The sequence below is a fragment of the Schistocerca piceifrons genome, chromosome 2 (assembly GCF_021461385.2).
Source record: "Schistocerca piceifrons isolate TAMUIC-IGC-003096 chromosome 2, iqSchPice1.1, whole genome shotgun sequence".
NCBI classification, from domain to species: domain Eukaryota; kingdom Metazoa; phylum Arthropoda; class Insecta; order Orthoptera; family Acrididae; genus Schistocerca; species Schistocerca piceifrons.
This window is the reverse complement of record NC_060139.1, coordinates 446316859-446330933: the sequence shown is the minus strand read 5'-3', so window position 1 is coordinate 446330933 and position 14075 is coordinate 446316859. Positions and strand designations below refer to the sequence as shown.

The window sequence follows — 14075 nt, the reverse complement described above, 5'->3', positions numbered from 1 at the left end:
ACTGAAGTAAGTATTAGTGTCAGTGGTGTTGAGAAACAGATGAACTTGTTAAAATTGAACAAAGCTCCAGGGCCCAATGGAATCCCTATGAGATTCTATACTAAATTTGGCCAATGGCCTTGCCACAGTGATAACACCGGTTCCAGTCAGATCACCAAAGTTAAGCACTGTCGGACTGGGCTAGCAATTGGATGAGTGACCATCTGGTCTGCCGAGCGCTGTTGGCAAGCAGGGTGCACTCAGCCCTTGTGAGGCAAACTGAGGAGCTACTTGATTGAAAAAGAGCGGCACTGGTATCGGAAACTGATATACGGCCGGGAGAGCGGTGTGCTGATGACATGACCCTCCATATCTGCATCCAGTGACGCCTATGAGCTGAGGATGACACGGCGGCCGGTCAGTACCGTTTGGGCCTTCATGGCCTGTTTGGGAGGAGTTCAGTTTATACTAAATTTGAGGCTGAGTTAGCCATTCTTCTCACTTCACAAAAAAATGTGCCCAGTTCTTGGAGAAAAGCAGAGGGCACACCTATCTACAATAATAGTAGTAGAAGTCATCCACAAAACAGAAGTGATCCACAAAACTACATCCATTATCCTTACCATCGATTTGTTGTAGAATCGTAGAACATATTCTGAGCTCTAACATAATGAGGTATCTTGAACAGAATGAAATTCTCAATGTTAACCAGCATGGATTTCGAAAACATCAACCATGTGAAACTCAACTCATACTTTTCTCTCATGACATACTAATAACTTGATCAAGGCAACCAGGTAGATGCAGGGTTTCTTGATTTCTGAAAAGCATTTGACTCAGTACCACACCTACACTTATTGTCAAAAGTATGATAATATGGAGTCTCAAGTGAAATTTGTGACTGGGTTGAGGGTTTTTTGGTAGGGAGGACACAACATGTTATCTTGGATGGAGAGTCATCATCAAATGCAGAAGTAACTTTGGGTGTGTCCCACAGAAGTGCGTTGGGACCCTTGCTGTTCATGTTGTATATTAATGGCCTTGCGGACAATATTAATAGTAAAATCAGGCTTTTTACAGATGATGCAGTTATCTATAATGAAGTAATATCTGAGAGAAGCTGCATAAATATTCTGTCAAAGCCTGATAATATTTAAGCACTGTACAGAGATTGACAACTTGCTTGAAATGTTCAGAAATGTAAAATTTTGCACTTCACAAACTGAAAAAAAAAGTAGTATCCTATGACTATAATGTAGTGAGAGACTGTTGGAATCGCCAATTCATACAAATTCCTGGGGATAACACTTTGTAGGGATATGAAATTGAATGATCACATAGGTTCAGTTGTGGGTAAAGCAGGTGGTAGACATCAGGTTATTGGTAGAATACTGGGGAAGAGCAATCAGTCTATAAAAGAGATTACTTAAAATCACTCACCTAACTAATTCTACAATATTGCCCAAGGGTGTGAAACCCATACCAGACAGGACTAATACTGGTACTGTATGTGCACAGAGAAAGGCAGCATAATTGGTCACAGGTTTGCTTAATCCATGGAAGTGTGTCAGAGAGATACTGAAGGAACTGAAATGGCAGACTCTTAAAGACAGATGTAAACTATCTTGAGAAAGTCTATTAACAAAGTTTCAAGAATCAGCTTTAAATGATTATTCTACAGATACACAGGGTGATACAGAAAAACAGGAACACTTTCACAATCCAATAAAACTAGAAGTGATGAAGGAAAGAAAGAAATTGCATTCATAGTGATTGAAATCTTACAACTTTGTCATTTACCAAATATTGATGGCATTTATCATTTTTTAAAAATTATGTCCTTTACATGGGATCCTTCTGTATGAATACGTTCGTGAAATCTGCTGTTGAGATTCCTAATTGACAGCTGCAACATATCAGCTGGGATACTGTGAATTGCATCCTGAATTCTCTGTTTTAACTCATCCAGGGTTCTTGTTTGAGTTGTGTAGACTTTGCTCTTGAGGTAGTCCCACACGAAAAAATCACAAACAGACAAATCTGGTGATCTAGGGGGCCAGGGCATGTTACTGAATGACGAGATCACATGGTTGCCAAATAATACTCACACATATGCCATCAATTGCTATGCAGTGTGTGATATTGATCTGTCCTGGTGAAACCAGGCTTCTTGAATGTTTGGAAAGTTGTTCAATGCATGTGAAACAAAAGTTTGTAAAATCTCCATGTAACAATCGGTATTGACAGTTACTGTGTTTCCCTTTTCATTTGTGAAAAAAATACAGCCTAATAATCCAATGTGATGAAACACCACACCATAGTGTCATATTAGTAGAATATAACGGGCACTCATGAACATCATTAGGATTTGTGTTTGCCCAGTAATGGCAGTTCTGTTTATTCACAAAACCTGTGAGATGAAAATGTGCCTCGTCTGACATCCACAACTTGTTTAGAAATTCATCGTCATTGTTCATTTCTGCTATCATTTGTTGACAGAATCCTAATCATGACCAGTAATTGTTGTCCTTCAGTTGTTGCATGGATGAAATTTTAAATCAAGATGAATAATTCTGCAAACACACTCCTGGGACATTCCAAGCACAGCTGCTTGCTTATGAATTGAATGCTGTGGGCTCCATAAGGCACACTTGCTTACAACATCAATGTTTACTGGAGAATGCACACTTCTTGTTTGTCCTGTCGGTTTCTTCTTGAGGACAGATCCAGTCTCTTCAGAGTTATTAATCCAACATTTTATTGTGAGTTTCAACAGAATGGCATTATGACATCCTAAATTATAAAAACATCAAAACTCTCTCTATGCCACTACAAAACTATCATTGTTTTCATAAAACATTTTTATGGTTAACACATGCTGTTGTCCATTCCACTGATCCATGATTACTGAAATGGCAGACTGTTTACCCGATAACTGTCATGAACCCACAGTGCTGCCACCTGCCCATGGCTGCCACTACTCAAGTCAAACATTCCCGTTATTCTGTGTCACCCTGTACTGCAACCCTCTACATATTGCTCACATAGTATTGTAACAATAAGATCAGAATAATTACTGCACACACAGAAGCATTCAGACAATCATTATTCCCATGCTCCATACATGACTGGAACAGGAAGAAACCCCTACAACTGTTACAATCCTCTGTCATGCACCTCATGGTGATTTGCTGAGTATTGATGTAGATGTAGATGCAGATGTAGAAACATTCTTAGGAACTATCCATCACATAACAGAACTAACCAAAATGGCATAAGATTGAGAGAACTAAGACAAGCAGACAACATGGTCCTGAAATCAATGTCTTTTAAAAAGTTACCAAGGCAATAGCAAACACAGAGCTCACCAAATAAACACCTATGTGCTTTCAAACTTAATCACATGTCCCTAATAGTTCCATAGAGAAACACAAAATGCTAAAGTCCTCAGAGGTGCAAACCTAGTCTCTGATCACTACCTTTCTAAAATAAAACTCAAAAATTGTTGCCAAAAGAAAAAACTGAACCAATAAACTCAAGAGCAGAAATTATCATTGAAAGAAGATAATAAACTCAAAAAAGTTTCCTCTCGCAACTGAAGACATGCAAAACCAAAACTGGGATAAAAAAAAAGAAATTCTAATAACTAAACCTGACCAACCAACTCACACAACCAAAGCCAAAAACAAGCCTATCAGAGAGAAGTTTGTGATATATTCATTGAACTGAGAAGAAAAGACAGTGACACTCACAGAAAAATGAATATAACAGATAAAATATCTTAAATGTGAGGAAATGTGTCAGAAACAACCTCAAAAGAATCAAAAAAGCCCCAGAAGACCTCCTCCTCTTTCAGACCAATGAAGGCTTAATCAAAAACAACATAAAAATATTTTACACACTTTTAAACAAAAAATAGCCAAATACAACCCACCAGCCCTACAACTCCAAGACAAAAAGTATTGCCAACAACAACAAGGATAATTGAAAAATATCAGGAGAATATTTCAGAAACCTCTGCAACTGAGAAAAAGCCATAGAAAAAAAATGAAGTTCAGCACCTGAAACACAACCAACACTAACTAGGAACTACTGACCATTGAGGAACTAAAAACAATGATGTAGGGTCTTGAAAACTTCACGATCCAGTCACCTTAATGTGAGCACCACCTATGTTCAGTGCCACCTTGCAATAGCCGCTCACAGATGGCAAGTGATGGCAGTGGATGGTATATAAAGTGTGTCAGGGTGGGATGGGGCGAAACGCTGCAGTCATTGTTGTAATGCAAGAACTGAGCAATTTATCTGTCATCCAAATGGGTATGATCCTTGACTTTTGGGCCAAGGGTGGAAGTATATCCAAAATGGCTAAACTTTTAAACTGTTCGCATGTCACCTTGGTTGAAAAATACCCTGCATGGCAAAATGAAGCTATCCAAAACCTACACTGAGGCAACTGTGGTACACTGCAGGCTGTAGATGGCGCGGGTGAATGACAGCTGTGGAAATGTGTACAGGTAAATAGACATGTAACTGTTGAGTAGCTGACCATGCAGATAAACCAAGGGGCTACCAACAGTGTCTTCTTTATGACTGTTCAGTGAATGTTGCTGCATATTGACCTCTGCAGCAGGTGCATGGTTCATGCACCCATGCTGACTACTGTTCATTGGTGATGAAGGCTGGAATTTGATTGCCAGTCTCATAGCTGGATGTCCACTGAGTGGTGACAGGTGGCCTTTTCAGATGAGTCATGTCTTATGCTCCATCATACAGATGGCAGTTGGCTTGAATGGATTGAAACTCCTGAAAGCATACACCTTGCAACAATTGTTGGGAGAGTCCAAGCTGCAGGAGGGAGAATTATGATCTGGGGAATGTTTTGTGGCATTTCCTGGGTGGTCTCACCATCTATCCTTGGGGATCAGGTCCACCACCAAATGCAGGTTTCCGCCCCCCTCCCCCCCCCCCCCCCACCCCCCACCCCTGCCGAGGAATGACAGGACAGGATGAGTTTACTGTACTCCTCTGGCACCACACTCCTCAGATTTAAGCCCAATCAAGATCCTGTGGGACCACTTTGCATGACCCTACACTGTTGGTACCTTCCGGAATCTCCCTGACTCTCTTCCTCCATATCTCACAGTTGTCCACAATGCAAATGGTTGTTATTCTGACTTTTGGCAGGTGATCATGTTAACATGACTGGACAGTGAACTAGACCTCAGACAAAAACCAAATCACAGCTGAACAGAATGAAAGAATTCCAGATCAGTGGAACATGGCTCTCATCTACCCACTCCATAAGAAATGGTCCAAAACAGGCAACTACAGAGGGATTTCACCATTAGGTGTAACATACAAGATATTCTAAAAGTCCTACTAAACAGAACAGAACAGAACCTCAACTAGAAGACCAATTTGGAGAATACCAAGAAAGTTTCAGCAAAGGAAGAGGCTGCCCAGAACAAATTGTTTATCTCAAAAACCTAATGATCTATCAAAAAAAAAAAAAAAAAAAAAAAAACAGGAGCAATATCATATATTATCAATTTCATTGATTTTTAAAAAGTGTACAACTCAGTAGACAGGACATCCCTCATATCTATACTAAAAGCACTAAACCTAACCAAAAAACCACAAACCTAAACAGTGAAACCCTTACCGAGACATACTCCAAAGTTAAATTCAGAACTCTCCAACTATTTTGAGATAAAAACAGGTGTATGGCAAGAAGGTCGACTCACCCCACTGCTATTTAACTGTGCACTAAAAAAGTAGTCAGAGATTGGAACATGAAGACCTATAGTGAAATCTGATTAGGAGCAAAGACTAAAGGCATCAAAGTCAATTTCCTAGCCTTTGCAGATGATGTGGTTCTAATAGCTAAAACCTGGGGAGAAGCTTAAGAGCAGACCATCAAACTATAAAAACAAGCAGGAAAAATTGGTCTCAAAATCTCTTTTGAATTTACCAAGCCAACAACAAATATAAAAAAAAAACACTGGAACATCTTAAATTTGGAGAACAAAAAATAGAAATCATTAAAGAATTCAAATATCTTGAAGAATGGATCAGCTGTAATGACATTTAGAAAAAGGCTGGGGAATCTAGAACAAATAAAGTTCAACTGGCCTTCCAACTTAGCAAAAACACATAGATTTGTAACAAAAGGTCCCTATCATGGAATGAAAAAACAAGCCATAATATTATGATGGTGCACCCACTACTGTAGCAACAATATGCAGATCTGCCCCAGCACCTGTACCCACCATTGTAGGCTAATAACAAATATGCCACAGCAAAGATGGCTATCACTGTAATCAGAAATTACAGTAGATTGTTATACAATTACAAAATAAGCCTTAACTAAAAAATTGATCTGAAACTTATCTTTTGGGTTAATTACCACAGAATTTGTATTGACAGGGCCCACATAAACTTGTCATAGGGGCCCATAGGTACTAATGGTCCTGACTACCAGAATTTATTTGTGGAACTGAAAGATAGGTAAAGAACAAAAAGGGCAAATGCCATGGAGAGATAGCAGAGATGAAATTCCTTACATTAATCAGAAAGTATACTCTGAAGTATCAAGGCATTGTGACTGCCTGCTTAATAGTATGTTTCTGTATTTTTGAAACACAGCACAGCAGCAATTCTGCATAGCTGAATTTGACAAATCCTTTGTAGTTGTGTTAGAGTTATTTGGCCCCAGATTTCTACTCAGAGGTCACCAAATCTCCATGAATTATGGCTGGTGTTTTGTGGGCATGGAGCTGACAGCTAATAATAAAACATACGTGTTCCACTGAGTTCAGGTCAAGCAAATTTGGTGGCCAGGAAATCAATATGAGTTCACTGCCATGCTCCTCATACCACTGTAGCATGATTCTGCCCTTGTGACATGAGAAATTATCATGCTGGATAAAGCCATGGGAAGACATAATACATGAAAGCATTCATGTATCTGCAATAATTTGCACTTATTGCACAGATTACCAAGTGCATCTGATTACAACCACACGTCCTGTGGAACCTCAGGTGAACATCAGCATCCAGCATAGCTGGCCTGCATCCCTGGCACAGTGCATATTTTGAGCAGCCATTTTACTGGATGGTAGCACATCTGGACATGATTACTGACTTGGTATAGCAACAAACATGATTATCTGACCAGGTAAAACATTTTGAATGATGCACAATCCAACAGTCCAATCTTTGTAATCTTGTGCCATCCGCAGCTATAACTGATTCATTGCCTCAACAAAGGAACATGTAGAAGTCGTCTGCCACAGAACTCAATGTTCAGCAATGTGCACTTGATTGCACCAGTAACCTGCTAGGAGATGAGAAATTTCTTTCATGTAGTTTCTGTAGAATTACAAGTACCTCATACAGTCCAGATGACTTTCCCTTGTTGAGCAACTTTAGCTGAATTTCTATTCTATGATAACTCACTCTTAAAAATATACACCCACATCTGGAAAGTTATTAATATTTTCCAATTAATGATGATAACTTTTCCACAATACAGGAACTGAAATGTCTCTGACAAACTGAAAACATCTATTCTGCGATACAATGACCACAAAAAAAGGGATATTTTCCTTTCCTTTTGCTTTTTTAAAAACCTCTCTTCATTCTATATTATTGGTAATATGAATAGAGGTGTAATTCTCATTTGTGTTCACATTTAAACATACCATTTTGAAGGTCACAGATGCAGTCTCTTATAATTGATGCTACATGGGATGCCAATCAAAAGCAATATGATTTTATGGTGTTTTTCTGTTGTTAAAAGATTATCAACTTGAATGAAACTAACTAGACAGCTAATGCAATACTGGGTAGCAATTTACTTTTTATCCATCATTACAGTAAATAGCTCACCATGTATGAAGGAACATTAAACAAGCTTCTGAACAGCAGCAATGTTGATGCAGACATGATTGGAATGGTATGAACAAGAGATATTCCAATAGTATTCCAAATGTAAGATTCTTTTACATATCGAAGTTCTTCTTTTCTTGTTGCTGAAAAAATGAAAGTATAAGAATGTGTGTGTTATAAAATAATAAAATTTATTTTAAATATTGCAGGGACTTCTATGCACACAATGTCATAACTACACATGTATCAGTCAATACAAATTTGTACACAGTACAAATAAAATCTGTTTCAATAACAACAGTAAAACTATGTAGCTAACTTTTTGACGTTAAATACTATTAATTTTCATGATAATATTGATTCACAATTTATGTAGTGAACCATAACAAATATATGCATGAAGAAAAGATGATGTATGTTACACACAATAATAAAAAACAATTTTTTTTGTACTCCATAGGTTGATATCACTGACTCAACAATGACATGCATTATTCTCACAGTTTTTCTTGTGCATTGCTCTGTTGGTCAAAATAATACCCCTATTTAAATGGTTTCAGATCATTTTCTCATAAATTTCCCATTGACCAGATGTGCCATGAAAGAAATGATTGGAATGTTTTGTTTGCTGTACCTTGAAGGCACTAAATATTTGGAGATAATTTGCAGAATGAGGTTACAATACAGTGATAACTCTCTTAGTGAATGAAATATTTAAAAGTGAGCATTTATCTGTCTGTCACAAAAACCATTCATGTAGGTCATCCACTTCCAAAATGAACAGGGACATTAAAAAAGATGAGAAAATGATTGGTAGCACTTAATCTAACATATGGTGTGGTTTGGAAAGGAAGGAGAGACTTTCTTAGCCACATAGTAATCAGTGATGAGATTTGGGTCCATCAGTATCAACCACACAGTAAGCAGCATAATATCATGTTGAAATATCGAACTTCACCTCAGCAAAAATATTCCAAAAGCCATGTTCTGCAGGAAAGTTGACAATGACAGTTTTGTGGGATATGGGAGGTACACTGTGGATTAATTACAATCCTGAAGGTCAAACAGTGAATACTGACAGCTACTATGTGCTACTGATAGGCCTGAAACCCAAAATCAAATGAAAGAGGAGAGGCAAACTTTCAGAAAGTGTGGTTTTGCTTCAGAATAATTCACAATCCTCATACAGCTGGGAAAGATAGCCAGAGCTTTTAAAACCTGTGTATTTACCTGGTGGAGCAGTGAAGCAGCCCACCACTGCTTCTCCACACACCCCTCCCCCATGTCCTACCTCAAAAGTGATTTTCTTGTTTTTGGACCTTATTCTGTGGAGGCTGGGAAACATATTGAAAATCCCTTTTCCTTCCCTTTCAGTATACACATATATTGCATTTCTAATGACCACCGCTGCTACTATTATTACTACTAAGATGATGATGATGAAGACTACCACTACTAATGCTACTGCTAACAGTAATAATAAAAATAAAAAAAAAAATAATAATAATGATGATGATAATGATAATAATAATAACAATAACTGTTGCTGGAAAATCTTTTGGGGTGAAAGCCTTATTCTATTTTCAATAATAATAATGGTAATAATAATAATGACACTTAATTTTATCTACAAATGAACTGTTAGACTGTGCAGTTGAGCATTGTTACTTATAAAAGAAGTTAACTCAACAATCCTTCTTCTTCCCAAATCTTTTGATGACATCATCATACCATGCTCTTGGTTTTCAAGTAATCACTGGTTTCTCAAGTGAGGTAGAGACAAGAGCCGAGAGCTGATATACAATCCTGGGCCATACTATTCCTCAAATATGTTTTTATGCATTTAAAACTACAAAAACTCCTTTCAACTGAAGAATGTGTTGCAAGAATGGTACAAAATTAGACAAAACAGTTTGAAAGCTCCTGGAAGAATTTGGTCCATTTCATTCTCTTTTCATTACATCTCTCAAACTGACAAAGTAAAATGTTTATTTATGCTGGTAAGGAAATATAGTCTCCAGTTCTACATGCAGCTGAAGAACACACCATATTTTCACAAAACAGAATCCACACTGTCTACAGGGAAATACTGAGCCCAATTGGAGAAGTGAACACTGTGAAGCATGGAGAAAAAATCCTTAGTGATACTATACAAGAATAGCTCCGCTGCAAGACTAAATTTAAATGATGTGCAAAACAGTAGGTAAAAATAGCTTGGGAGGCAATTTTACTGACCTAAGATTGCAGTTTATTTAATTCTCCTGCAAGAAGAGGATCACAACCATAGATCTGGGCTACCAGTTTATTCTTTATTTCATAATTCTGAAACATGCCACTCAGCATAGTGAATAAAGCAGCAGCAGTTCTAGCTTGGCTAACATCATGAAAACCAAGAAGAAATTCTTGAATGTCACTGCTGCAATTAACCAGCCACATAAGAATAGAGCATTGTGACTAGTCCAAAACATGTGTTGCTTCATCCACAATGCAGGAATAGAATGAGCTTCTACCCAACCTTGAATGTATACATTCATAAATGGATTCATTTATACAGTATGTTCTGTGTAATTTTTGAAAATTCAAAAACTAGCCTATTTCTTCCTGTATGCTTTCAAATATTCATCACTTTTTGGCACAAGTTTAAAAAAGGCTCTGTAATTTCCAGGACACAGGGAATTTTCTGACTCATATCCTGTTCACACAAAAGACTTATGATGTCAATTAGAATTTTCAGGATCTCTGTTAGTTTTCACTTCACTGTTTTGTCTCATTTTCATTGGTTTGTGATGTTCATTAAGTAATTCTGAAATACTAAACATTTGTTTGGATAGTTCTTTAACTCAAATAAAACTACTTAGATGATCTTTATAACAAGCGTGCTGTGCTAAACCTCTAGACAGATTCTCTGGATTATCAAAACCCTTGGCAGACCATTTTGTTTTTCTGTGCTTCAGAGCAAATATAGCCAGCAGAATAATTTTCCTTTTGTAGGGCCACCACACAACCACCTGTGCTGTTCATACCATGAAGATTGAAATGCACATTCTTTTAACTTATCTTTCTGAAGAGGGTGTGATGTCAGTGTTGGACATCCTTTCTTCAAAATTTTATGTTGTTCAGTTTCACATCTCCTGGGAAACAAAAGTGCCTAGAAGGAAGAAATGATGTCCTCACTCAAAACTGTTACATCAGTACTTGTAAAAAGTTAGGCTTTGTCCAGATTCACTACACACAAGATAACTAACCTAACACAGGGGAGAGACCTCTCATGGCACAGAAGTGCATGGTACCATGGCTAAGGCAGCCTGTACCTCTTCTGTTTCCAGCAGTGACATAATGGCAGCCTGGCTTGTGTCTGGCCTCAACGTAGTATGCTTCGTTCTTCTTGTGCTTTAGGTTACGGCTACCCTTTCACACTTTGACTTGCTCTCTAATGTTGATGGTTCAGATGGAATAACACAAGCTAATGTCTTTTGTGCCTGCTGACAAAACTGCATAAAGGTTTATTGTAAAAATAACTACTACCACTACAACTACTGTTACTACTTCAACTACACAAATGTGAGGAGGTCCAGCCTTCCTTGGCTCCTCCAGTCAGCCATCACTGATTAAGGAGCACCTCTAAGATTCATAGTTTTCATTGGATGATGATATTGTGGAGGTGAATTGAGGGTGGATGTGCATCATTCCACAAAACATCTTCCAGGACAGAACTAGGAAACTTGTCATAAGATGGATAAAGCACATATAGTTTTTTGAGATACTGTGTAGGAAAGGATGTTATATGCAATTTTGTTTCCACAGTAAAAAGTCTCTTTTTAAAAAGTAGCCTTTATTTTTGACTTGTTCTTGTATATATTCACTAAGTTCCTTGTCAATATGTTTAACACCAGATGGTTTTGAAAAAGGCTGGTAAGTATCAGTTATGGTCAAAAGAACCAGATGAAACAAAATGAAGTATCCAACAATAAAAATAGCCCTCCAAATACAAGGGATGTCATAAAATAAATCAGCTGCGGTCAAGGTTAGATAGATAAAATGATAAAACATGTTAATATTGTCTAGAGCAGTTAATCTCAAATTCCTATTCTGGTCTCATTTTGGAGCAACAGAATACAGAAATTTGTTTCATGAGCAGACTTAAGCTTTATTTCACGCCTTGAAAGTCTTATGGAAGTGCTCCTGTGTTCACATTTTCTTTTTCCTGCAGAAATGAGTCAATTGGGTCAGTTGTATGAGATGGTGGCTCTCGTATCCCAAAGTGGGAAAATAGTCTGGGTAGCAGCTAGCAATTTTTGAATTTTCTCTGTCTAGCTGTTGTGACAATGCAAACTAGGTAATTGTTATCATTTATCAATAAAAATAATCCATCTCCAAGGTCTTAGGTATTGCAGTCATTAAAGGTGTTGTGAGCTGTAGGCAACGAAATTAAATAATGGTATGAGGTGTCAGCAGTCCAGCCCTCTCCTTCACACCAAGCTTCAGACTGTTCACAGTGGGAAGACATAGTTGTGGCAGTCTGCACACAATCACAGCATCAAGTTGGCTAGCCTTGCTACCAGCAGCTGCATCAATAAAGCAAACAGATGAGTAAACAGCAACATATGCATTCCATGTTCTCATCCTGTCCTTATTGTTTCATTAACCATGAGTATCCAGACAGCCCAAAACACTGATCCACTTGTCATAATTGCAACAAAAGTGCCACATTGCTTATGTTTGTAATGCAAAAATTCAGCACAATGATCCTTTTGCAGATGTGGATGTAAACATCAAATCAGCTATTTCTATTACCCCCAACGAGCTTTCCATTGATGTTATGGTCTTCCATAAAGTCCTGCACATACAAGTCAATACAGGAGCTGTAGTAACCTTATTAAACTCACACATTATATGAACTTGAGCTCCCCTCTGCTTCTCCCTGTGTCACGCACATTAATACATTATAATAAACAGACCATTCCTTTTCTCAGACAGTTCTCTGCCCCAGTGACCTACAAATCAGTAGTCCACCCACTTACATTTCTTTTTGTAGTTAATACACATACAGAGAATCTTTTTGAATTAGGAGCTTTTAAGTAGTCAGGTTTTACCACTTCATATGAAGTGAATTTAGTGTCTGAAAAAGTGCCATATACACAGTTAGATGCATTATGTTCTGAGTTTTCCTCTCTGTTCTCTCTTGGATTGGGGTGTGCCAACAATTTTCAATTGCACTTTACCATGAAACCTTATGACAGGCCTTGTTTTTTCTGCACCTGTCTGGTTCCTGTGGCACTCAGGGAGCAAGTCTAAGATGAATTAGATTGCTTCACAGAATCTGGCATTGTTTGGCCTATTGCATCAAGTGAATGACCCATCCCTTGGTTATAGCAAAGAAATCGTCAGGCAGGTTACACCACTGTGATGATTTCAAAGTTTCTGTGAATGCACAATCTATAGCGGATACATATCCGAAACTGCGCCTGGCTGAACTCTTTGCAAAGTTATCAGATGGTCAATATTTCTCAAAAATTGACTTGTCAGACACCTATTTACAACTCTCTTTAGATACAGAGTCAAAATGTTTATTAGTTGTCAATACTCCTTTTGGAACATGCCAATACTTGCAGTTGTCTTTTGGAGTTGCCAGTGCTCCCACTATTTTTCAACATTTTTTGGAACAACTTACAGTGTCTGTACCAGGTTGTGCAGATTATTTGGGTGACATTGTAGTTTCTGGTACCTCCACTAAAGAACATCTGCAAAAACTCTGTACTCATTTTTCTCTTCTTCAAGCGGCTGGGCTGAAGTGTAATTTAGAAAAATGTCAATTTTTTTCAATCTTCTATCATTTATCTTGGATCTGAAGTTCCTCATGAAGGTCTCAAACACCTGCATCAACATGTTTCTGCTATTGTGTCACTTTCACACCCTACACCGGTCAAAGAACTTCAGGCTTTTCTATGCAAAGTCACCTACTACCACAAACTTTCGCCTGGGCAGCGACAATTGCATAGATTTTACATGCGTTGCTGTGCAAAGGGTCTCATTTCTGCTGGTCACCAGCTTGTGAAACCACGTTTTCCACCATTAAGACCATGTTGCTGTCTACACCCTGCTGAGTGATGCACCAATCAGGCCTCCACTTGGTCCTTGTGACAGATGCATCACAATATGGGCTGGGGGTGTACCTGCTAATAGATGTCTCGATGGCTCCGAGA

At 38.1% G+C, this 14075-nt stretch overlaps 1 protein-coding gene and 1 pseudogene across 1 annotated transcript in view; one reads left to right on the top strand and one right to left on the bottom strand.

Moving 5' to 3' along the window:
- Positions 1–14075, bottom strand: part of LOC124775462 (ATP-binding cassette sub-family C member 5-like) — a 375967-nt gene that overhangs the window by 344323 nt on the left and 17569 nt on the right. Inside the window, exon 3 of the mRNA XM_047250294.1 lies at positions 7873–8015. Coding sequence (XP_047106250.1) covers positions 7873–8015 — 143 coding nt within the window. The remainder of the gene's footprint in view (positions 1–7872; positions 8016–14075) is intronic.
- Positions 110–227, top strand: LOC124778800 (annotated as a pseudogene).